This window comes from Rhagoletis zephyria, unplaced genomic scaffold, assembly GCF_001687245.7.
Source record: "Rhagoletis zephyria isolate East Lansing unplaced genomic scaffold, Rhagoletis_zephyria_1.1 Rzeph_scaffold_00353, whole genome shotgun sequence".
Lineage (NCBI taxonomy): Eukaryota > Metazoa > Arthropoda > Insecta > Diptera > Tephritidae > Rhagoletis > Rhagoletis zephyria.
In genome coordinates this window covers 120,383-147,566 of record NW_016157437.1, presented here as the reverse complement: position 1 = coordinate 147,566, position 27,184 = coordinate 120,383, and the positions used below count along the sequence as shown (strand labels likewise).

The following is a 27,184-nucleotide window of genomic DNA, read 5'->3' as shown; positions in this document are numbered from 1 at the left end:
TTTGCAAGCGTTGCTCGTTAGTAAGTCTATTCATGATGAAATGTCAAAGCATACTGAGCATCTTTCTCTTTGACACCATGTCTGAAATCCCACGTGATCTGTCAAATACTAATGCATGAAAATCCTAACCTCAAAAAAATCACCCGTTAAAAGTTCAGTTAGTCTAGACTTAATTTCCGTAACTTAACTCAATATTTCGGCCAACCTGTTATATGAGAAACTGTGTTGGCGGTAAGTTAAAACTTAACTTACCGTAAGAAACTTGAGAACCTGTAGGTTTTAAGCTGAAATTAGTCAACAACGTAAACCTACCGTTAGGTAAACCCGTGTCAGCTGACACGATCTGTCACCAAAGCGCCATGTAAATGAAAACTCAACACCGCAGGATTTTTCTGTAATTGTAGCCCGTAGCTCAGAAATATGCGGAAATCAGATTTTTCCGTGTCAGCAGATGGTAAAAAAGTTATAAGTTCCTATACAAAATATGTTTAAAATATTTGAAATTTTCTATTGAATAAGGTTTTTTGTTGAAAAATAAGTAGTTTATATTTAGCTACGATCTATTATGGCACGAAAAATTGTAGTTGAAAAGGTAAGTTTATTTAGGCATTGATGAGTGGCAACACTTTAGTAAGCAACACTGAGGGCTCCAGTAATCGACAAAATTCTGCGTATACAGACTGCGTTTAAGTATACGTTCTGCGTTCTTGACTATTTTCAGCTTAAGTTACGGCCTTACGGAAATTGAGAGCGGTGAGAGAATTAGGCTTGCCAGACTTTCGTTTTTGTAATTCATAAAAATAAATATGTATAATATCTATTTGCTTGCATGAATTTTTTTGATGTGGCATTTTAGGCGGCAAACTGCCAAAGAGCTGAAAAAGAATATACAAAAAAAAAAAAATCCTCCTTCTGGCTTAAGTTGACGTGTTGTAAACAAGTTTAAGTAAGACTGCTTTTACACAGTTCAAGTATTGAATTCAATTCTGCTCGCATGTGGAAGAGAGGGGGTGAGAAGAAAAGGGACGAGTACACATGCGTCTGTACCGTCAAGTCGTTTCAACTTTCTTGCTTTGCTTTTGGCATTTTCGTTGCTTCCCATTTAAAGAATCAAAAACTTGAATTCAACAGAATTGAAACGTGTAAAAGCAAATAGAAAACACAAAAGAGAATGAGCAAGAATTGCTTTCAAGTACTTGAATCATGTAAATCGGGTGTAAACGACGAAAATCAGGTTCTTTCCCGTACGCAACGCGGAATCCCGCGAATATCGATATTTCATGAAACGATAATCGATTTTTTGAATCGATATTCCAAGGTCGACATGTCGAAGACATCGATACTTTACCCGCAATATCGATATTAAAGGTGAAATTTATTTTTCATCTACTAAAAAGTGTATGGGAAAATACTAAAGTAGGTTTAATCAGCAGCTTGTGTGATTTATTTAGCTCTTAAGTTTGACAAACCGCTGGAGTCGTTCGGCATGCCGTTTTAATCCTCAATAAATATGCAAATTGGAAATAACACAATTAGGTGAGTTGATAGGCAGGTTTAATATTCTATTCAATTGGGAGTAGAATTTTCAACATCGATTTTTTCGATATAGATATTGTTCAGCCCGATATATCGCCATATCGGTTTTACATGCAATCAAATAAATCGATTCATGATATCGATACTTTCTTAAATATCGAAAATTCCTAACACCAAGGCGAATTTATACAAGGTGGTGTTGTCCAATCTACTGATTTCTTCTTCTTTCCTTCGCATTACATGTATTTTGTTTCTCCTTTTACTGATTTGACAGCATGGCCATGAATAGCAAAAACAAAATACATATAAACTTTGAGGCGAATTGAGATTTGACATTTTGACCCTGATACAAAATACACGTGGTTGTTGTTTGTTGTATTCTTGCTACCACCATGTATAAATTCGCCTTGGTTTACACCGGATAATATTGTCAAGACAATTATGTCAAAATGATGTGTTCGTTGTAAACACGGCGAAACGGTGTGTTTCTTGTAATATGAATTCGCCGTGTTTACAACAAACACATCATTTTGACATAATTGGACTGGCAGTATTGTCTAGTGTAAACCAAGGCGAATTTATACAAGGTGGTGTTTCAAAACGCGACTTTGCTTTGTTTCACTGATAATTTGGAAGTCTCGTTTGGTAGCACTGACAAATTAATGTATACACAAACAGATACTCTACCAATGTTTCTTTTAACTTGTTTCAAACAAATCGCCTTAATGTTAAATGTTTATTTAAGTGAATATTATTTTGTTTAAATATACTTTTCCCCATTTAGTGAGGTGCTTTTTATAATATCGTCTTCCTCGTGCTACTAATATAAAATTAGTGCTGCTAACCTCAATAAGAATGATCCAAATCGTTTCCGTAAGAAATGATCGTGATCCAGAGCTGGATAACCCAAGAAAACAAAACCTTTACTCGATTCTAAAAAATATCGTTTGAAAACTGTCAAGTAAAACGTATCGGTATCAAAATGCAAAAATATCGATATGGTATCGTGTCGTATCGAAATTCGTGTCCCTATTCACTTGTCGGGCGGAAGTTAATCCGGATTTTTGAGAAAATTGTTTCTATTTGTTCTAATTTAATTTAATACATGAATTCAAATGTGGCAATTAAAATAAATTTTGGATTTCACAAGAATGAAATAATAACAAAAGTAAATTGTTGCCATGAGGAAAACGGAATAAACTGCTTTTATAAAGTGAAAAATCAATCATAAAAAAGTAAAGTAAGATTGTCGACATCATCAAATGTGTGAATGTAATTTGCCATTGAAAATAAAAAAACAAAAGCCAAAATTGTTATAAATCAGCATAGTATCCAAATTATCAAAGGATACTGAACATCTCGGATAAATAGGCAAAAGTATTTGTCGCATTGTTAAATTTGAGTGGAAAAGGTGCTTGCATACAAAATGGCTTTGAAAAAGGTAAAAGGAAATTTCGAGCGTATGTTTGACAAGAACCTTACGGATTTGGTGCGTGGCATAAGGAATAATAAGGATAACGAGGTAAGTTCCAACGCAGCATAGATATAATTATGATGAAACTATATAAACGGTGTTCACATGAGGCGATTTTCCATGCAATTTTGGAGGCGATTAGTTGGATCAAAAGTTGGCTGCCCCCCAACTTCATTGGAAGCGATTAGTTGAAAGACCGTTCACACCAGGCGATTGTTGCGTTCAACTAAAAGTTACCTGTAAAATCGCCTCATGTGAACACCGTATTAGTATACGCTTCCACGGCAATCGGGCCCACGTTACCGGAACAACCTAGGCTCATCTGACCAAGGACTGTCAATCCGAGATCATTTACCAAAAACCCATTAGGAAAATTTGTATGCTGTTACAACAACAACAACTCGTTTTCAATCCCCTAAGCTCCAATTCTCGCGACTTTTACAAAATATGGGGTTGTTTTAATTGGTGGAATTTGGTGCCGTTAGTTAAAATTGAAGATATAATAATAATTATTATTATTATTATTATTATTATTATTATATTAACGCCAATCGGCTTTGCACATAATATAATTATTAAATACAATAGTTAAAAAAGGTGAAAAATTGGAAACATAACATAACGCTCTAACAATAGTAACATAAATAGTGTTATAACATAGACTCAGAGTATGGATTTTAAAGTACACATTAAGCCAGCTTAAGATCCTCCAAAGAAGTTTACATGAGGCGCGTGTTGGTTTACAAGATTGATTATTGTGTTGTGTGGGCCAAAGGCGACGTAATTTCTGCTAGATCATTGAGCAGTCCTTTAGCTCTAAGATCAACTCTAGAGCCGATGAATCCAAACTGCTCCAGTATTTCTGGGGAATCAGTCAGCCCATTGACAACCTGGTAGAAGAAGGATAGGTCTGCTATTTGCCTCCTGCTACGTTGGCTTTTGATATTGTGCTTGCGATATACATCAGTTACGCTCATATTGTTTCCGTCGTGCGAGTGATACAATAGGAACTTACAGAACTTGCGTTGAACTTTTTCGACGTTGCTGATTTGTAGCTCTGTAAATGGTGACCAGGTAATAGAGCCATATTCAAGTATTGGCTGGACGAAGGAAAAAAATAGTCTGAGGAGTGTACGATCGTCTTTGAAATCCTTACCAAATCTACAAATAAATCCAAGGGCACGATATGCACGTAGAGTTACATGGTTAATATGATCGGAGAAGGTCAGTTTATCATCGATCATCACGCCAAGATCTTTTATCGAGTTGACAATCTGTATACTTTGACCGCTTAAGGAATAGTTAGCGGGCAGTTGATTATGACGACGAGAAAATCCCATGACAGCACATTTTTTTATATTCAGGTTCAGCTTATTTATCGCGCACCATTTCTCTAGTTTTGAAATGTCAGGCTGTAGAGCTTCCATATCATTATCGCCACGTATTGCTCTGAAGATTTTCATGTCATCTGCATATAATAAGTACTCGGATTCGAAATCGTCTCCAATGTCATTTATAAATATGTTAAATAGGTCCCACAAAGCACAAAGTCTAGATCTCAACGCCATCGAAAAATGTTTCGCTGTGGTCAAGAGGGGATTGGCGTAGCACAAGTTTTTTCCGAGTAACATGAAAGAGCTTTGGATGCTAGTAAAATTATAATGGGTAACATTCCAAGCGAAGTCATAGGAAACTCAGTTCAAATGTACAAATTATTTAATTTAAAATAATTTAATTTAAAATTTTTAATTTCGGTTCTATAGACATCAGTTCTCTGTTGAAGCTTGGGCACAAATTAGCTGAGTCCTCAAGAGGACCTGACATATAGAGCTGGACACCGTCCGAATAGGCATGCATAGAAGTCCGAATTATGTCATTAACGCACAAACTAAATAGTAGTGGCCCTAAGATTGACCCTTGATGGCCTTAGTTCCAAATGTTTGAGATCGAACCTCGACACGCTAAAACCTCTCTTTCAGATAACTACGCATCAGTTTTACTGCTGACTCTCCAAACCCAAAGTAGTTTTTCAGTTTATAGCACAGTAGTTCAATGCTAACTGAATCAAAGGCAGGTTTGGGCTACTTGTCTGTGTTAAATTTTTTTTCTATTATTTAATGGAACCTTTTTCTCTTCACTCCCTGGCGGCAAAAATGATCCGGTTCTATAGTGAATCTGTCCTAGAAGCTTTATAGTTTAGCGGGTGGCAATTTCAAAATGGGTGCGTATCATTGTTCAACATTTTACGATGGATTCTCGATCGGCGAAAAGTTAGAGAAAGGCTCGTAAACGATAAATCAATAAAAAAGTAAAAGAAAGAGGCTTGTAGTAATTGGTCAGCACAAGTAAATATTTTCATTCTGTTGAAAATTTTTCTTGAACCACAATATTTTATAATATATAATATTTGTATACGAATGCTTTTTCGTAGTCATTTACGACTGTTCAAGTGAAAAAGTACTCGATAACGGCGATCATAAACGACTTTTTAGCCGGTTTTTCTTCGAGAAAATATCCAGTTACTAGCTCGTTTACGATGATTTTGCTGGTTGGGTATATACTTACGTACATACACAGACTTATTTCAGACGAAAGCAATTTGAGTGCAAAATGATTTTTTTTCTGTCAGGTTCCATATTCATTTAAAAAAATTAATTTTCATTAAATTGCTGTCATGAAGCTGGGTTTTAAGGTATTTCAACAGGTGAAGATTTGAGATTTACCACTGCATAACTCGCTAAAAATCTCCAAAAGAATAGCAGGGATTATAGTCAAGAGTTCTAGCTTTAATTTAAACATAAGTGGAAGGTTCTGCAACCTTTTGTTTATTTGCTAGAGTTTCTCAAAAAATGCAAAAAACGCGTTTTTTTACATTTTGACCTCGTTTTACTCAAAATCTGGACCTTTAGTCAGCACAAAAAAGTCGAACAAAAACTAGCTTTAACATTTGCTGCATCAAAATTGTTATGTATGGGACAACATTGTAATTATGTGTTTATTAAACTATTTTTTAAATACTATTCATCGTATCGGTAACAATTAATAAACAAGTTTAAACTTTAAATTTTAGGCCAAGTACATCGCACAATGCATAGAAGAAATAAAACAAGAACTGCGTCAGGACAACATCAATGTGAAGTGCAATGCAGTGGCCAAATTAACCTATGTGAGTACATGTTCATAATAACTACATATTCATAAATACTAAAACTGCTAGGAAAAAACAGAAACTATGTTCATATGTACACATCAAAGAGCGGCAATGCACTAGAGAGGTACTATTAAGGATTTAGCCTCTTTGTCACCGCAGTTCCACTTATCAACAATTTGCTGATTGACTATGTATATATACAATTTCTGTGCATAGTATATGTATATAGATACATTTTTAAGACATATGTACATACATACATGCATACGTATGTACGTGTTACAAATGACTATTGATTTTGTGTTCATCAATTAAGCAGCATCCTGAAGACAATACAAAATTTTAAAAAGATTCATGTCACGTTTTACAGATTCAGATGCTTGGCTATGACATATCCTGGGCCGGTTTCAATATCATTGAAGTAATGAGCTCTTCACGATTTACATGTAAACGTATAGGATACTTGGCTGCAAGTCAATGCTTTCATCCCGAAAGCGAGGTGAGTGCCGGAATGACGGAAACTAAAAACAGTAAATAAAACCTGGAAAAATAAAAAACAAAACATTTGTTTGTTTGGATTTAGTTGCTTATGTTAACGACAAATATGATACGCAAGGATTTGAATTCTCAAAATCAATATGATGCCGGTGTGGCTTTAAGTGGACTTAGCTGTTTTATCTCACCGGATTTATCACGAGATCTTGCAAATGATATTATGACACTTGTGAGTTTTATTACAATTCGAAACGATCTAAAAAATTAATAGGTAAAAATTGTTTGTAGATGAGCTCCACAAAACCGTATTTGCGTATGAAAGCCGTCCTTATGATGTATAAAGTGTTTTTGCGCTACCCAGAAGCACTAAGACCTGCATTCCCTAAACTTAAGGAAAAATTGGAGGATCCCGATCCAGGTATGGGCGACGTAACACGCTGTAAAAACTTTTGAATGAAATTTTGTGTTAACAAGTAATATTTAAACGAAACAACAAAACAATTCTCATATAAAAAAATTATGAGTACCGTTAATTTGTTCATGATCCAATGATCGGATCTAAACCAAATTAATATGGGACCACATAAAAAAAAAATATTCTGACGAATTGATAACCTCCTAATTTTTTTGAAGTCGGTTAAAAAATATGAATTGTAGGTTAAAGTATGTAACAAAACGTTACGACGTCTAAAATATTTATTTATAATATATACACTGCCGGAACAAAGTATTGGCACAGCAAGTTTTTCACAATATATGCAACAATTTTTATTCTAATATTTTTCCGCCAATTTTGTATAAAAATATAGTTCATTCAACAACAAAAAACATAAAAATATAATTACTTTGTGCAAAACTCGCGAAAATTCAGCAAATTTTCATCAAAAGTTTCAACTTTTTAATCAGATTTTTTAGAATTTTTTTTTTGAGTATGCAGTTTTGCAGCCCATTAGATTCTAGTAAAAAAATGCAAGTTCGGAGTTAGTAAAAAATCGCGTTGATTTTTGAGAATTTTTTTGTTGAATGTGTTTGGCATTTTTTCCATATAAAGTATTTTCGAAAAAAAAATTTTTATGCAAGAGACTGCGTGAAAAAAATTGCCAACAATCAACAGTAATTCCTAGCTACTTAAAACTTGCACTTTATTGCAATAAAAATAAAAATTGTTGCATATATAGTGAAAAATTTTCTGTGCTAATACTTTGTTCCGGCAGTGTACATTTACTGAGAAGAAAATCTCGCCCTTGGAAAAATTTGTATTCCAATTTTAAAAGGTGTCGGTGGGCATTTGAAAATTTTCATATAAATAACAGGTAAGAAAAGTGCTTTTATTAAAAATGTTATAACTATTGAACCGTTAGAGATTTTTCTTGGCATATTCTTGTAGGGCATTATATTCTCTAAAAAAATACTCTTAAGTCGATTATCTAGACTAAAAAAAATGTATACATATACTTACGGGCTATTAAACTCGAAAAAAGCAGTTAGAGGGCTTTATGATTGGAAATATTCATGCAGAATTAAAAAAACTTTAAGTTAAGTTAATTTTTGGGTGTAATAGAACAAGAGACACCGCGACCTAAAATATCTTTTGATTTCTTCTTCTTGAGTGTGGCCAAGATACCTTCGGCTTCCCTAATGAATCCTAAAAGGGTCTTGGTAGACGAATTCCTTATAACAAAAGGTTCAACCATTGACGATTTAAAATAAGTCAGTCTTTGTCTGCCAAAGCCGGACAGTGATAGAGAATATGCTCCGAAGTTTCATCATACTCCAGGCAGAGCCGGCATTCCGACTCTGTGATCGCACCTATTCGGTGCAAGTGGAATCGCAATTGATTGTGATCGGTCAGCTACCCAGAAATAGTCTGATGTTATTTCTATTTATTAAATAATGTCTTTTCTGTTGAAAGGGCCTGGCCTGTCTAAGGCCCTCCACTGCTCCCCAGTACCTACTGCGTTCCGAGTGTACCCACTCAGTAATTATGGCTCTCGAAGAGGACAAACTGAGGCCACAGAACGGTTCAGGTCCCGCGAAAAGGCAGAATGCGATCCTTCTCGTGTCAACTTGTCGGCGATCTCGTTGTCTTCGATTCCATAACGGCCTGGTACCCCGCACAGTGTAACCGTGTTTTGGCTGTCAAATTTTGTAGTGTGCCAAAGCAGTCTCTAACCAGCTTGGATTTGATAGTTCTGAAAAAAAAAAAAAATGTTGATTACAAACTAGATTTGTCAGAGAAGAGAGAGCTTAAATCCATTAATTTATTTTTTATTGCACTTTTAAGCATTAATATTCCTTTTAATTATCAATAAAATTCAGTTTATTGCAATTAGGATATTGCTGGTGATGTAATTGCACTACTTGCAAAAGAAATTGCTTTTGTTCTTCGTCTTTCGTCAAAGTTATATCAACGCCATACCTCGTCCAGCAATATCATTAACATATTTAATACTTTTAATCGTCTATAAGATAACCAACTTCAGCGTAATTTTTTAGAGAATTTATTTCCCTACAATAATACGCCCAGAACAAAATTATATTTATAATCTTTTTAATGAAAACTAATTTTTATACCCGAGCGCAACAAAATTTGGTAAGTAGGTTTCCCTTTATCCAAAGTAGGTTGGGATTGAAAAAAGGCTAAATCGGACAATAACCACGCCCACCTCCCATATGTATAACGGTATTTTCGTAATATGCAAAAACTACGTTATTTCCGCAAATACTGGATCCAAATTGTTGAAAGTTGGTATGCGAAGTAGAATTTTGGCATAAAATAAGACAGTTATGAAATTTTTGGAAAATGTGGGCGTGGCCCCGCCCACTTATGGTAAAATGCTATATCTCTGTAGTCCCTTTACCAATCCCCACCAAACTCGGTGCGAACATTACTTAGGGCTTGACTAAGAAACCCGTTGAAAATTTTTGAAATCTTACAAGAACCACGCCCACCTCCCATATAACGGTAGTTTACAGAAATACGAAAACCGCGATAAATTATTAGCTATTTAAGCTAATTTGCTCAAAATCGATATATGCAATGACCTCTTAGCAGGAAATGATACTTAGAGATTTTTTTTTTGAAAATAGGCGTGGCACCGCCCAGTTACACCTACATATGTGTATCTCGGTAACCGGTTTATCGATTTCTACCAAACTCGGTTATCAACCTTGGCACAAAAAAGCAATATGTTGAAAATTTTTGAAATCGAGTTAAAATTACTGCCACTTACCATATAACAGTAAATTTCAGAAATATGAAAACTCCGATTTTTCAATACAAACAAGATTATTAATTTTTGTTAAATGGGCGTGGCACCACCCACATATGACTACATAAGCGTTTATCGATAATCGCATTACCGATTTCCGGCAAACTTGGTCCAATTATTTCAATAAAACATAGCAAATTATCGAAACTGCAGTTTACTGAAAGATTAAAAAAACGATATTTAATATGTACGCCGGGTATATAATGTTCGGTTTCGCCCGAAATTATACTTCTTTACTTTGGTTTTACATGTTATTTACAAGAAAAATTTCAAATGACCGACACCTTTTTTTAAATTGGAATACACATTTTTCCAAATGGGAGAATTTTCTTCTCAGTAAAAAGGTCCTTCTAATTGATAAGGTTAGTTATTTTGGATCGCCCTAATGAACATACATGTAGTTATAATTTAAAATAATATATACCTTTTATTTTTCATAAAAGGAGTACAATCCGCTGCCGTTAATGTGATTTGTGAGTTAGCGCGTAAAAATCCAAAGAACTATTTGCCTTTAGCACCAGTCTTTTTCAAACTCATGACAACGTCTACCAACAACTGGATGCTAATTAAAATAATAAAACTGGTGAGTAAGAATATTTTCTGTTCTACATTCATTTCAATATCTACATACGAAGAGTCAGATTTTTAAGAATATTCCGTATTAAGTATTCATTTGAATCTTCGATTGGAATTGTTTAGGCTTCTCCAAAGACTTGTAAGAAGGAAATTTTGTAAGAAAGTAGTTTTAGAATCGCTGTTAAGTTAAAACTCAAAGCTTGTTATTGATTTAATATAAGTCATTGGTACACATTTAGATATATTTTTAACTCTGAATAATAATAAATAGTATATCCGTTTTGGCAGCGGAGTTCAGATATATGTATAAATTTACTCACCGGAAGAATCAACCATTTACGTTGGCTACTTTTTTTTTAGTAAATACAAATGCCAGTTAAAAACATGCACTGATATATCGTTAATTTAGAGTGTCACAACTCGTTATATCATGCTTCTTCATTCATGTACATACATACATTCATATTGCTAGTTTGCCGCAAGAATGTCTCACAACTGGAAAAATGAAAATGCGTGAAAAAGACGTAACTTCTTTTGTTAGGTATTTTCCATTGAACAAAAGTAAAAAGTAGCTAAAAAATTGTACAACGTAAACTTAAAAATTAATTCTGAAAATTAAGCTGTCATCAAAACTTACTTTGGTTCCTAACTTTACCAATGATTTTTCTTATTTTAATTGCTGAACAAAGTGAAAATGAGTAAAATTGAAGGGCATTCCCTCTTATGAGACGATTTTTTTTTTTTTTTAATTTAATTTATGACGTTCTTCCTTCTAACAAGTTATATGTTTGTATACGTGCATTAAGACAAACGATGGTCCGAAAATATTCCTCTTTGAAAACACTGGATCACAAGTTTTAGCTTGGTTTTTGTTCTCCAAACGTCACTGTCCAATTTCTATGTAGAATTGCTCGGTGATTCCGAAAATCGAATTAATTATTATTTTTTCTATGGATACGTTTTCGAGATATTTGCAATTTACCGTTGTTCAGCTTAAAACAAAAAGTGGCTCCACTTAATCACGTATATCTTACGAACCAATTTAACAATATTAAAACATGGTAAGGCAAATGAAAGCTAATAAAATTTTCCATAAACCATATATGCATCACTTTCCGATAGGACTGACAGGTTCTGACAAATTAATTAATCATTCCAGTTTTTTTATTTTTTTAATGAAAGAATTAAAAAAGTCCAACATTAACAGAAGAAAAATTAAAAAAATTACAGGTTCTGTGACAAACTTTTGCATTTGTGCTAAAGCCTGTTGTGTTACAATGAATAACGGTAAATTGCAAATATCTCGAAAACGTATGCATAGAAAAAAAATTTACTCGATTTTCGGAATCATCGAGAAATTCTAATTAGAAATTGGATAGTGGCATCCATTGAACATTTTTGCTGTAAACCAGTGAAATTAAGTATTTTGTATATTTTATTAAATTCAGATTTTTGTAAAAATTTTAATTTCTTGGTATGCATGCAGTATGTATGTACATACATAGCGCATATTTGCTGCAAGAGTGTCATAATCCAAAAGCTCGCGAAAAACGGCTTTAAAGCTTTGAATTAACATATTACAAGGGCCCTTAACAACACTTTCGAAGAAGCGTTTTTCACAGATTTTGGTAGAATATAAAAAATACGCCTTCACTTACAAAAAACAACGGAGTTATGCCACTTTATGAAAATCCTTAGCTGCATGCATGATTTTCTTTTTATAAGGTTTTTTGCTTCTCCTATAAAAAACCAAAATTTGCTCCTTTAGTAAAAATGAATACATATTTTGTTCTAGTGGGCTACTGGTAATCGGTACAGCTATGAACAGGCAGCGGTAATTTTTTCATACTTAACTAAATTTTTTTAATTTTTGGATCACTCTTGCAGCAAATGTGCCATATACATACATATGTATGTATGGAAGTGAGATATTTTTACGAATCATTTGTATGAGAAGTAAATTTCTTCCTACTTATTGTAAGAAATTTACCTTAGCGAAAAATTATCTTGAATGCCTTTTTGTAACCTGTTTCTCTTCTTCTTCTCTCTTGATTCAACCGAATAACTCGATTATGATTAATGCGGCTTATCTGAAATAATGGGTTTTAATTGCTTTGAAACTTCGTATTACTTCCTATCAGTTTGCGAGCCTTACGACAATCGAGCCAGCGTTAGGACGCAAATTAACTCAGCCCCTGATTGAAATCATTTCCAGGTTTATATTATATCACTCTTTAAATTGCTTTTTATGTACGATTTCGTATTTTGTTCTTTTATACTATTTTATATTTACGCTTTCACGGTTACAATGTAACTATTAATTGTGTTAATGTAAACGTATTATTTGGCTGAAACAATTTTATGCACAACAAGCTTTGTCGCATATTTTATTTTATCATTTTTATTTTTCATACATATTAAGCTCAATTAGTTTATCATTTTTAGTATAAATGTTCTAGTTAATGCCGAAGATGTACACCCCCTAACAAAGTTGTCCTTCCTATTTATTCGAATGCGTATTGATAAAGGATTGTTTTCACTATGGTGAATTCAATGGCTTTTGTTGTGAAATAAGTTAAAAAACATATGGCCCAAAAATCGCACATCAAGTGAGTTAGCCCAATAAGGACCGGTAAATATACATATATGTAAATGAGGCTAAATGGCTTTGTTTCAAAGCGCCCGGAATGGAACCGGTTAGAATAAAAAATGATTTTATCACAAAATGTCAAAATTTCCTAAATCAGCTGATTCAGGCTCGTGTGGAACAGAACATATTAACACAGTGGAAACCAGTCTACTGCTATTGTCAGTTGGCAAGATGTTTAATTGCGATGCTAAATCAAGCTAACATTATTTTCTGCCCGCCTGGTTGCTATTTCATTGTGTAGCGTGAGTTTATTACATACATGGTTTTTTTGTGACTGATGACGCAACATCTACTTTGGAAGTATTGGGTGGAATAAAAAGTCACTGCCTTCGTTCAAAACACCTGGTCTTAACTTAGTTTTCGCAGCACAAGACTCATTCAGGCATGAGGAGTGTCTAATCAAAAAATTACATCTCCACTATTCTCTATTCTACAGGAGGAACAAGTAACGAAGATACACAAATCAATACCGAAGTATTTATTTTTTGCAGATTTTCGATTTTGTGTCAAAAAAATATATATATAAAAAAATATATTACACATGTTTTGATATGAATTAGGTAATTTTTTACATGCGGCTTATCTTGAAGGTAATATCAAACTAGAAAATCTAAAAATTTACCGGAAGTGGGAACATCATCTTTTGTTTAGACACTCCTCACATATGTTTGTCATATTTATGTTATATAACAGCTGACGGTTAAACTTCATTCTAACGTCCTTCTAAAGAACTTTAGTCAAAGCTGTTGTTTTAGAAATTCCACGCTGGAAATTTTGATATCAAAAGTGTTCCCTCAATCAGGAAGGCCAATCGAGGTTGATGACTCAACATTTACCATCTGTTTGTCGACTTCAAAGCCGCTTTTGAAGGCGCTAAAAAGAGTTGCCTATACGCCGCGATGTCTGAATTTGGCTGACTGGTAAAATGACTTGAGCAATACCACCAGCTCCGTGAGAATTGAGAAACACCTCTCCGAGCCGTTTGCTACCAACGGGGTGTCACACAGGGAGACTCCCTTTTATGTGATTTCTTTAATCTGATGTTAGAGAAGATAAAAAGATCTGCAGAACTCAACGCTTTGGACATTTTTTTTTACAAGACAACACAACGGTACAAGAACCGCGAAGATTGTTTTGCCTTTTCCACGTTGGATAAGGAAGCAAAACGATTGGCTCTGGTGGTCAACGAGGACCAGACGAAACACAGTGGGCTGTCCCCATATAAGCTCCGGTGAAAAATTAGTAACCGTACTAGAAATTCGCTGAAACTTCGTATATACGCTATTCGGCACTTAGGGATGAAGAAATGTGGAAAATGGTAAAATTCAACACGCTTCCATGCCCACAGCTCTTGTGGGCGGAAATAGTAAGTGTTATCCGATTTTCGTATCATAAATCTGAAAGAACGTCAAAATCGGCCTACATTATCGTCCAATAATTCTAGAAAAATAAGTGCAAATTAAAAAATTATTTTTTGATGAAATTCGGTGTGGCCCATTGTTGGCTCGTTTAAGCCAAATTTTTCCAAATTAGAAGATAATGTAGAGTTTCTTATTATGACGCCCACCTCCTACACAACATTTTTGCCTCCAAGTACCAAATTTTATAAATTTTGGAAGAAATGAACAGACACATTGATTTTATTTCTAAAGAAATTCCTATTTCTTCCTTTTAATAATGGCAAAACGAAAACATTTACAGTACCTGTATACGAAATTATGGTCACGACATGTATTTGCACTCAAACTTTCAATTTTACCTACATTTTATATAACAAAAGCTGAGCTAAGGCAAGCAGGAATTTTGCCATCGAAAACGGATCTCGTCCAGAGAAGCGTCCATTTTTGGCTAAATGTTGAATGTGATTAATAGATTGACGAGCCTTTCATATCTACACCTTCTTCAACTTCAATTTTATATTGCATATTATTTATTTTATGTACATATCAGAGTCTTGCCCTTCAACTCTACAATAAAATTCAATAAACTTTACAAGAGGTGTGTCAAAAAAAGAATGACTAGATGCTGAACTCACAGTTCTTCACAGCTGGAACTATTTGAGATATGACACGCATATTTAATGTTTACTTGTCCTAAGTATAATTTAGCTCGCTTCCTTGGTGCCTCGAAAATTTTATACTCACAAAATTATGTAGAGTTTCAAGTGAAACTGTCTTCCTACTTTAAGCTCGTCTCTTGACTACAAATATGAATATTTATCAAAAATTCTATTTGGTTTGGGTTATTTGGACATTTTGCTATGAAGCTGCGTAAATACTTTTTCAGAATTCGCTAATCCGTTTTTACTACTTTTGGTCGCTGTTGTCCCATTGTGCGGACAAACAGTCAGCGCATTGGCGCCTTGGTACTCACGTCACTGTTGACAGTTATAATTTTGAGAAGGTAGAGAATTTCGTTTACTCTTGGGAACCAGCATTAACACCGATAATAATGTCAGTATCTCGAAATCCAACGCAGAATCACTCTTACCAACAAGTGCTACTATGGACTTTAGGAGTAAAGTCCTCTCTCGACGTACGAAAACCACACTCAATTTTTAAATAATTTTATACCAAAGCATTGTGCGAGGATTTTTTAAATTTTGCATTAAGTTTTTTCTAATGTAAGTGCTAAGTATGTACATTTAAAAATTATCTTTGAAGAGCTCCAAACTTTTAGTTGAGGTTATCACGGAAGTGTGATTTTCGACTTAGAGGCGACTATTGCTTATGACCATAAGATATAAATAAATGACTTTGAAAAATACGCAATTACTTTACTCCACTCAACAAGATTTTAATATTTATCAAATCCAATCAGGCGCAATGCAGACTAATTCGCGATTTGCAATTCGCGCCGCAGAGTTGCTATTTTTAGATGGCCAAATATCTGTCCCAGTATCAAACTATGGTAAGATTTAAGAATAAATAAGATGTTGCTGACCCAGTCCCTGCTGAGTAATGTTGCTCATTAATTTCCGTCTGCGGTCCATCAAAAATAAGGCTAAGCTGTCGAAAGTAATTTTGAATATTTTTTTCCTTTCTGAGCAGAGCAAGTTTACCAGTAATCCGCTAAATTTATACGATTTTACATATCGCTAGCTTAGAGTGAAAAGTTGCTAAGTACAATTTTTATGAAGAACTCATATTTTAATAAAGGACGATTAAGGCACTTGTTTTATTTTTTCTCGTTCATACTAAATATTCAATGAAAGGAAAACTTACTAAGACCAAAAGAGGCACCCAAAATCCGACAAAACCAAAATAGTACGAAATCTTTTAATAAAAATCGAATTCTTATTATTCGTATGAAGTTTTCCTTTGCTCTAAACACGCAAAATGTTGCATTCAAATATTTGCACAATAATTGCAGAAAATGGCTATAAGAAGATTTTTCCTCTCCTGCAAAATAAAAATAAAGGAACGGACTAAGCAACGTTGCACTCTAGGCTAGTGATATGTACATATGTATGTATATTGAAAATTTTCAAGTAATGCCTTTGGAAGATTACTGGGATATTCTATTAATATGAATGAATATTAAGTAAACAATTGAAGAAACTAGTGAATATTCTTAATGACAATCAATAAGTGAATGTATGTATGTTCTTATGATAAAAGTGAGCAAATGATAAAGCCCAAATCTTAATAAGTTTATGTAATTTTTAAGTATATTATTATGTATTTATAATTTCTTTGCTTGTTTCTTTTTCTCTTGCATTTGCAGTTTGGCGCTTTAACTCCTTTAGAACCCCGGCTAGGAAAGAAATTAATAGAACCTCTCACAAATCTTATTCATAGGCAAGTTTCATTGTCGTGTAATTGTCATTTTTGATTTGAAATAATGCATAAACGTATGTATGTATATGTATATAGATGTATAGAAAATGCTTTAAATTCATACAAATTGCGTTAATGCATATCGTCAGTAATAGTACAGAACGCTGCTTGAGCAGTTTGTAAATGTGTGTATAACCAAATTCGCGGGTGCAAATTCAAAACCGCGATGGGATCCTATTGGAATGGACGGTAGAGTCATATACATACAGGTGATGGCACTATAAATTCTTAACCTAAATTTCGACTGAACATTTACTACATACAAAAAAGTACGCTCACCCAAGGTATATTTAACAAGATAGAAGTGACAACTAGCACGAACTCTCTTGTAGCTAACCATGATTCAATAATGCAAGGTTATGTAATTTTTGACACTCCTTTATCTAGATTTGTGTTTTGGAAGTAGGAGAAAGCGGAAAAATGTGATCGCCTTTTGCGAAAACGGTAGTAGAAAGGTACTAAAAAAAGTACGCAAAGTATACAATTAGAACTAATATGTGGTAAAGTGCAATAAACGCCTGCGGAAATAGCGCCCAAGGACTTTGTTTCTTTTTTTAAGGGTGTTATTGCCTTTTCGAAAAAGAAATTAAGCCCGTGGGCTTTATTGCCTTTTGCCGGTGGGCATTATTTACCTTTCGATATAGCAATAACGCCCGCGGGCTTCATTTGTATGTATTAAATTCAAAGTTCCAACAAAAAAGGAACATGAAAAAGTAAAAAGTTAAACCAATACATTCGTCGATTGTCGAACAATTTGACGGCAAATTGGACACAAAATGATTATATTACCATTTAGATTAGTACGCCTACTGTGCTCTGCAATGTAAACTGGTGGAGTGCAATAAGGCCCGCGGAAATAACGGCCATGGGCTTTATTTCCAAAAAAAGGGAAATAAAGCCCATGGGTGTTTGTCAACCATGCCAAAATTATTTGGCGCAAGTAAAAAATAAATACGTTTTGAAAGGTCTAAGTTAAATTGTTTGATTTTTTAAATATTTATATCTTTTAAACTGCATAACCGATTAAAAAACGAATGATGTCACCATAAAGATAATTAGTTGATCTTTCAGCTGATGTACATAATTTACATGCTTTTTTATAAGTTTGAACCAAAACCACTCAAAAAACGAAACAAATGTTATTTTTTCGTGACATAACCTTTTTCGAGAATAAATGCATAATTAATGTTAAAGAAATGTATATTATTAGAAAGTACAAGCTATTATCTTTAATTCGATATACATATTTTGTCATGATCTACTTTTGGGCCTCAAAAATGTTGTCATAATAAAAAATATAAATAAACAAAGCAAATAAACCAGGGACCCCAAATTATTATTATCATATTATTTGAGATCAAGATCGTCGCCTTGTTTTAAGAGACATTTTGTCGTCTTTGCATAATAATTATTTACGAGAAATATTTTTTTTCGTCTCGCGAGACGATTTTTTCAGATGGAAATTATTTATGTCTTCTCATAATAATTATGGGGACTTCATTTTTTTTCGTCTCGTGGGACGTTTTTTTAAGACGGAAATGATTTACGTCTTTTCATATAATTATATGCGACTTTTATTTTTCTCGTTTCTCGTAATTAGTTAGAGTTTAGTTCTTAGAATCGTTATGGTCTCTGAAATAAACCTCTTATATCTTGTGTTTTGGTGTTGGTTGATTTTTCCGACAGGGTGGTAAGATGATTTGTTTTGGAACGAATTGCCGTCATCCGTTGTCAAGTTTGGTTGGCAGTCAAACCGGTTGAGGCATTGTGCCATCTTCAGTGTCATTTCTTCTTTATTTTTATAAATTTGGTATCGTTGAAATCAGCGTAAAAAGTTCTATCAATCGGCATTTTTGCCGCATATTTAGTATGAAGAATTTTTGGTTTTACTACTAATATAACTAGGAACTGTAGAGTGGGCAACATTCGGTACAAGTAAAGGAGCCGATTTTATGTGTGGCAGCGAGAAGACTGTTTTATTACAAAACCTTTCTATTATGGAATCATGGTAGCTAACTATAATATCAAAAAACTGTGAACAAAAAAATTAACCCTTTGAGGTGCGAGTGCTACATTTGCTTCAAATAAGCAGTCATTGAAACGCATCTTCGTAAACACGATAGATATGTATGCTAATTCGCATTCGCATCTTATATTCTCATATACATATGTAAGAGTACATATGGACAGAACGGAATGACCCATAAAGTAAACCACACATCTAAATAAAATGAAAGAAATGTTGTAAGAAACAGTTTTAGTTTAGTGGTTTTGCATTTATTCGCCCAATCTTTTTATTAAATGTTTTCTCTTAAACTTGTATAAAGACTTAATTTTAATAATTCGCTGATACAATTTTTGCAATGACAGATCTCTCTCCCGTTTCCAGTGGTTAGAGGTACACTCTACCGGCCAATAGGTCCCAAGCTCCATTTCTGATCCGAATAAAATCCATTCCCATTTACACTTACGATTTAAGAAAAAATACGTTTTTATTTCACCGTTTCCACAGCAACGGATTTGAAAATTTTAGCCCAGTAAAATTAGACTTTCTCAACAAAAAAAATTTCTAGTAGCAATTTTTTTATGCAAGTTTACTTCTATTTGACACGTATATCAGGGATCCACAGTCTTGTCCCTAAATTTCATATGTCAACATTCCGCCATCTTAGATTTTAGGTTTTTTTTGGGGTTTTTTGCGATTTACAAGTTTATTTTGCATTTTTCGTAAACAAAATTTCTAGAAAATTTAATTTCCCATATTTTTTATACAGAAGGTTAAAAAACACATTTTTTATTGTAAATAATTAGCAAATAGTGCGAAATTTTTTTTCGGTTTTCGCCATTTTTCAACAATTTCTGTTGAAAATCCGAAGCATATTCAAATCCCAAAGTTGTAGAGAATTTCATTATCGATCTCGATAGGGAACGCGCGTAAGCGACGTAAACCTAATTTAATTTCCACATCAGGTCAACCGGTACCGGTACGATAGCCAAAATTCTATAGAACGGATTACAAAGATTAAAGTCTTAAAATGATCACATAGACATAGATCATCACATTGAGGTTGCTGATTTTCCAACCTAAGGCATGATTTTAAAAATTCAGAATGCCGAGTCCAATATGGCGGTCAAGTGAAAATTGAGATTTTTGAACATAGTCGGCCTAGGCGTCGGGGTTTGCAGTTTTGTGGATGACGGTTTATGTCCTCTTTAAAAAGGGGGCGGGGGGTTCGGTATAGAAGAATCCTAGAGGGTAAGAGCATTCCGACGCAGTGTTTCCAAAAAAGTGTAGGTTAGGGCCTTTGTGAGTTAAGGTAACGATATGTATGTACATACTTATGTTTTTAATTGGGTCAAATATTGAATTAAAAATTCACCAAGAATTCGTTTCTCGCTGAACCTAAAGTAACCTATCGGGGGTTTCAAAAAACTGTTCATGGCCGATTTCTAGCTAGTACTGACGATGGTTTTTTTTTTTTTTGATTGAATTGTCAAAACTCGACAAACTCTACTAAATGAGTTATCATTCACTTTTGTTTTCAAATGCAAATGTTATGCACATTTTACTGCAATCATTTTATAATATCGCTAAAAATGCACACATTTTTACACATTCAGCTTTTTATGCGTTTTAAATTTTTGTTTGAATGTTCATACTACATAACAGTTAATTAGGTAAAAATTAAAATATGTTACTTCTGCCCTGCTCTCCTTGCCCACACCAGCACGTCGGCTATGAGCCTGCTTTATGAATGCATAAACACAGTGATCGCGGTGCTCATCAGTATCAGCAGCGGCATGCCAAATCATAGTGCCTCTATACAACTTTGTGTCCAAAAATTGCGAATTCTTATCGAGGACTCCGATCAGAATTGTGAGCATTGAATGTTTTATTACTTTTATTTTGTACAATTTACTTATGTAAATACATATGTATGTATTTAACTATCCCACTCTTTTTTAAGTGAAATATCTCGGACTTTTGGCCATGTCTAAGATCTTGAAAACTCACCCTAAAAGTGTTCAAGAGCACAAAGATTTGATTTTGGCGTGTTTAGATGATAAAGACGAATCGATACGTCTTCGTGCACTGGATCTGCTATATGGCATGGTATCAAAGAAGAACCTCATGGAAATCGTCAAACGCCTACTAGGACACATGGAGCGCGCTGAAGGATCGCTATATCGCGATGAATTACTCTATAAAGTAATTGAGATTTGCGCACAGAGTTCTTATTTGTACGTTACAAATTTCGAATGGTATTTGACTGTGCTGGTGGAATTGATTCAACTTGAGGCGGGTTCCAAGCACGGTATGTCCTAGTCGCGCCATTAGTTTTACGCCAATGCACATTTTTTTTTGGTTGTTCTTTTTTTAATTCCTATAGGACGTTTAATTGCCGAGCAACTTTTGGATGTTGCCATACGTGTTCCGGTTGTACGACAATTTGCGGTCAATGAAATGACGAATTTGCTGGATACATTTTCTGTAACATCGCAAAGCACTTCAATGTACGAAGTGCTATATGCTGCCGCTTGGATTGTCGGCGAATTTTCAAAGTATGTAAATTTTGAAGAATTTTTGTGACTCCTGCTATTGTAATTTTCAATTTTTTGCATAACCAACAGTGATCTAGAAGATGCGGAAAAGACTTTAAACATTTTGTTGCGCTCACGGCCAGTGCCTGGTCATATACAGAGTGTGTTTGTGCAAAACGTTACAAAACTATTTACAAGACTGGCAACGACTTGCTTGGAAAACGAAGAAGTAAACGGCCTCATTAAGGTGAGTTTAATGTTGCATACATAAGCCGTTTTCGATTCGCCAGCTCTTAGACACATAGCTTAACATGATATAAACGCATTCCGTCCCTTTACGCACGCCGTTAAAGGCGTTAAAGGTTTTAAGGCTCACTGATCTCGAGTTCTATATAACACTCAAGCTTTTTCATTTCACAACTGTCAAGTTATGAAATAAAACAGTAGTTTAAGAATGGGCACGAAAAATTTTGGTCTGCCGACAATGATTATAACAACATATTACACAACCTAAGAAAAAAGGTTTCTGTTTTATCATCTTCTTTATTAAGCTTACTATATTAAACAAAAAAAACTTTTTTTAATTACCTTCATTAAGCTATGGACACCCGTTCTTGTGACGGTATCTGCTGCTCTCTGCCAATTAGTTTTGAAATGCTGCTAATTTTAGATGTCTTCTTTCGTTTTTAACATTGTGAACCGTTTAATGGGTCGTGGTCCTTTTGAACAATATCTACCTTTTATCTGACATACCAGTTAACGGCAAGAGGACTGTAATGGCTCAATGCTAAATCAGGTTAAAACAGAACTAAGCCTTTATGTTGCTTTGTGAACGACAGCAATCGTTATTGCAAACACTACTTCATATAAATTTCTTGATTTTTAGAGCCTGTGATAATAAATTTTTTGCTCTTCGTGCCACACTGGCAGATGGTTGCCACGCCAAGTATATATTAGGCGAAAAAATAATAAAAAAACAAGGAGCTCGTCCAACATGTTTAGCTTGAAAGCATCTTCAGACTCCATTTGTCTTCGTTGCATTATAAAACTCAGCGCCCCGAATCTGCTTAAAGGCTTGTTCGACGTATGTTTCCTAGTCACTACATACTTTTTCTTGTTTTTTGCGCAAAATTTTCTCCGCAAGCTCAGACTTCGCCGACCACATTTCGAAGAATACGTAGAAGTTACAAAAAGTAGATACGCGAAATTAATAACGACAACATACCCTACGAATGTGTATACTTACTTTATATTTACAGTTAGTTTTACGCAAGTCATGAGTAAACATAATCGACTAGTTTTTTTTTATGTCAGTAGGGACAGTTGGGGCCCATCTGCTATATGTTCAGCCCAAACAATTTGCCCTAGGCCCCCTATTTTTTTTAGAGTTTTTTCACTTTATAAAAAATTTGTAATTTCCAAAACTTCAGTTTTTTTTATTTTTGAATAAAGTTATTTAGGTTTGAAAATTCAATAATTTATTTAATAAATATAGTCTGTGAGTTAATAGGTTTGTTCGTCGAAAATCCAGCAAGAATTATCCAACACTCAAAATATCAGATAGTAAGAAAAAATTTTCTCAAATTCTCTCTCATGTTGAGAAACTAGCAAATTTCTGCACGAACGCAAATTTGCAGGAATTTGCAAGTTTCCCTGCCAGCTGGCGTCCACGGTTGCATTTCAAACATAAACATTTTTTATAGAATTTTTAAAATTCTTTCGGATGGCCAAAAACAGTATATACATGTATATATATATTTCTTGTTGTTCTGTCTTTCTTTAACATACATTTCAATTTCTTCATCGTACTAGCTGTCGGGTTTCTTAAATCGACTCTGGTTGCAATTGCATTCCGATAGCGAATACCATTTTTTTCAGCCGAATTAAGTTCAAATCATTAGAATTAACTAAATTAATTATATCAACAATTATTTACTTTCGTTTTTCATAAAAAAAATCGCTCGTGTTTATAAATTTTTAAATTTAACGAACTAATTTATTCAAATTATTGTAGACAAAAATGCAACCATGCGCCACAACCACATGTTTTTCGTGTTTGCAAATTCTTGCTGGCAAAATTTTTTCCAGCAAGAATTTGCAACTTCTCTCCAAGAGAACTGTCACTTTGCTCTCACAATTTTTGAGTGTTGGATAATTTTTTGGTCTGCACGAACGCGATTTGGGCAAAAATCGTGATAATTCGTACAAATTCGTACAAATTTTTTGCTCGACGAACAAACCTAATAGCTTTGTATAGTAACTCCAGTAAAACATTGCAGCGAGAGCGTAAAAGCAAAATAGAGCGTAAAATTGAGAAGAGAAAACTAGCAGAAAAACTTGCAAGTGAATAGTTGTTGCACCCTTTTGATATTCTGCTGTAAACATTTTACTATTTATAAATCAGTTTTAAACTCAGTCTTAAACATTTTTTTTTGCTGTGAGAGTCGCTGAACTCTTGCTCTCCGAGTTTACTGCTACAACAATTGCATGCAGTTTTCCAAACGGAATTTCTGCATGACAACGACCTAAATACGTCGTTATCATCTTGGTTGCGTTTAAACCGGCTAGAATCATGATGCTGGGCTAATTTTCGAAGGATTCGTCTGCAGGCGAATCGTTCGTGCGACCTATCATTCGATATAGATAATAAGACTGTTAGCTTCTTTTGCACTATATTACGTTTTTTTTTTTTCAAATAGTGTGATTTTAAAGCTCTCTTTAATTTCCCACAGAAAAACTGAAAAGTTGAGGTAATAAATTGAATGAAATGGGAAGAAAACTTTCTTTCGGGATGTTATGACCTCAAAGAATACACGTCGCATGTCACTAGCTTATTTTAAACATTTCTTTAGTTGCTGTACGATTTTTTGATTGGAGGGCATTGATACTCCTTTCAATCGTTTCCTTTATTGATTCGGTGAAGCAGAATTCATAGACATAGAAGTGACGAATCGAAAGAGGCTTTAGTTGTAATCAGTGCTTTTAATAAATCCATTTCAAATATACATTATTTATAGCTTTGCGATCACGTTCTGGAGAAATTACAAAATTTTAATAGTTCCAATGACATTGAGGTTCAAGAACGTGCCAATTCTGCTTGTATTCTAATTGAAATGCTGCGTTCGCAATTCAAGATCCCTGCTCGTGGTTCTGAACTTAATAGCAATCAAGATGCAAATACCACATTGGACATTCTTTCCACGGACGACAATGAAAACTTGGCCATGCATAGCCCATTGAGCACCGCAGCCACTATACCGACCCTTGCTATAGAAATAGTTCAAGAGATGGCATTATTGTTTGAAGGCGAACTTATACCAGTGGCGCCAAAGGCACAACGCAAAGTTCCTCTACCAGACGGCCTGGATCTAGATGAGTGGATAAATGCGCCGCCTGAAGATGAAAGCAGTACCTCTTCCCAGGAGGATAAAGATGAACTTTTTGTATCAGCTATGCATAATGAGGATGGCGCTGCAGGAAAGCGTCGTAACAGTGAAGAAATTACACCTGAACAGATGGAACGTAATCGCATGGCTCGACTCATAGAACAATCTCATAACCCACACTACATTAAGTCATCACCTTCTGCAACGGATGTGAATAAACAGAAAGCGACAAGTGCGAACATTTCTAGCTACAATGCAGATCAGTATGATAATATTGATGATATACCGATTTCGGAGCTTTCCTTGGATGTCCCGCTGCAGATTGGAGGTAAGTTATTTGTTGCTGGAACGTTTAGATCCGCTTTGGTTTTCAAAAAACATTCCATGTTTCTGAATAGTTATGAAACGCTCTGACCGCTATCTCGTCCAGGATAAAACCACAAGTAAGGAGAAGAAAAAGCACAAGAAGACGAAAAAAAATAAGAAGTCGAAAAATAAAGTCGCTTACAGCAGCTCTGAATCGGACGATGGTATGTGCTTTAGAAATCTACACTATGCTTCTTGGGCTTGGTGGCTGTGAATAGAACGCTGAAAGCCTAAAAAGCCCCCTGTGTGGAATTCTAACTTCAGACAACAATCGACTTGCATTAAAAAAAAAATATATATATAACTATATATTTTTTTAATTTTAGACTCCAAACCGCTCCATATAGTAAATACTACCATGGATATGCCTGAGGGAGTGGCACTATCAGATAGTGAGGATAAAGATTCTAAATTCGATCCAAATGACCCGCACCGCGCCTTGAATATCGATTTGGAAATGTAAGTGACTGCAGAGATTGAATTTTACGTTGTATTAGCTAATGCAAATGTAAATATACTTATACATATACTGTAACTTCTTTAATTTTGTAGTCCTGTTGTGGAAGAATCTAAAAACCGGTTTGATGAGATCAATTCTGCGCGTAATAATCCACGGGCTTTGGGAACAGAAGCCGATTCTGATAAGAAAGTAAGCAATAAGAAACGTGAAAAGAAAAAGTCCAAAAGCAAAGAAAAGAATGTGAAAGAATTAAAAGACACAAGTAGCGAGGGAATCAAAATTACATCGAAAATACATTCCAAGTCCAAATCAAAGACAAAATTGCAAAATAATGAAAATGCGGATAACACTAATTTGTTGGATATTCCGTCAGAGGATGTTAAAAGTTTAAAAGTAGATAGTAGCAATTACATTGCGAGAAAGTGCAAGAAAGAAAAAACTCAGAAATCTAAAAATATAATTCAGGAAAATATTAGTGGAGAGAAAGAGAAAAAAGCCAAGCACCATCATCACCATCATAGCAAGAGTAAGAATAAGAAAACAGCGGACCAAGTATCGTCAAAAGGCGATTATGAAGAAGCCATTGGCATCTCAACACCAAGCAAGGAGATAAACATCATTTAATTTACGAACACATACTTCTCATACTGTCTGTATAACCGTCCTCCGCCACTCTTTTTTGTTTTTGTTAATTAGCTACAATGGCATAAAGAGATACTTAACGACTTCTTCGTCTAAAAAGTAGATACTTTTAATTTTCATTTTATGAAACAAATGTTATATGAATTGGTTCATCAGTATGCAATACACGTGGCGTCAATTCTACTTTGCATTGTGCATGAAATATCAGAAACGAGTGCGTTGTTGAATCTCACGCAAAATTGTTATATAAGCACTGCACAAAATATGCAAGTGTACATTAAATAGTTTCAAAAAATTTTAAATTGTTGCATAAAAATGTATTCAATGTATACATCAAAAGTCGTTCGTACCTACTTTCATACATTGATTACGCATGTATGTATGTTGCAAGTTCTTTCCTAATAAAATAATTCGTATCTTTACATATGAAACATACTTCCAAATAAAAGAAAACAACATGAACACAGAGCTTCTAGCTTTAAAAACTTTAAAGAGACAAACTGTTTACTTTTATATATATATAAAGTGTAAACTGATAGATGATCGCAGAAATAATAGACGTAAAATATATTATAAATGCATCTACAATCGTATATACATACACAATGTCCCACTAATAAACTAAAGGGAAAACTATAGATTCGTATAACTTACCCGCTAGTTAAGACATCAATTCTTATAAAATATTCTATTGTAATATAGATACATAGTAAGTTTGTAAAGTAAATGTATAACGACCGAACAAATAAAATAATACATACATATGTAGTACATATAATCAATGAAAGCAATTCA

General features: G+C 34.2%; 1 protein-coding gene across 1 annotated transcript; it reads left to right on the top strand.

Moving 5' to 3' along the window:
* The first annotated feature begins 2,608 nt into the window (after positions 1 to 2,608).
* On the top strand, positions 2,609 to 27,184 carry g (adaptor-related protein complex 3, delta 1 subunit-like garnet). Its single transcript, XM_017610922.1, has 15 exons — positions 2,609 to 3,058; positions 6,081 to 6,176; positions 6,532 to 6,660; positions 6,745 to 6,885; positions 6,945 to 7,074; positions 10,372 to 10,511; positions 16,881 to 16,954; positions 20,722 to 20,870; positions 20,962 to 21,309; positions 21,385 to 21,556; positions 21,626 to 21,782; positions 24,553 to 25,249; positions 25,320 to 25,451; positions 25,614 to 25,746; positions 25,840 to 27,184. The coding sequence occupies exons 1-15, from the start codon at positions 2,963 to 2,965 to the stop codon at positions 26,369 to 26,371; spliced, it is 3,126 nt and encodes a 1,041-aa protein (XP_017466411.1). The 5' UTR covers positions 2,609 to 2,962; the 3' UTR covers positions 26,372 to 27,184.

Coding starts and splice junctions, on each gene's coding strand:
- g (XM_017610922.1), top strand. CDS start 2,963: ATGGCTTTGAAAAAGGTAAAAGGAAATTTCGAGCGTATGTTTGACAAG. Junction 21,310..21,384: donor TGAGGCGGGTTCCAAGCACG/GTATGTCCTAGT, acceptor TAATTCCTATAG/GACGTTTAATTGCCGAGCAA. Junction 25,452..25,613: donor CAGCTCTGAATCGGACGATG/GTATGTGCTTTA, acceptor TTTTAATTTTAG/ACTCCAAACCGCTCCATATA.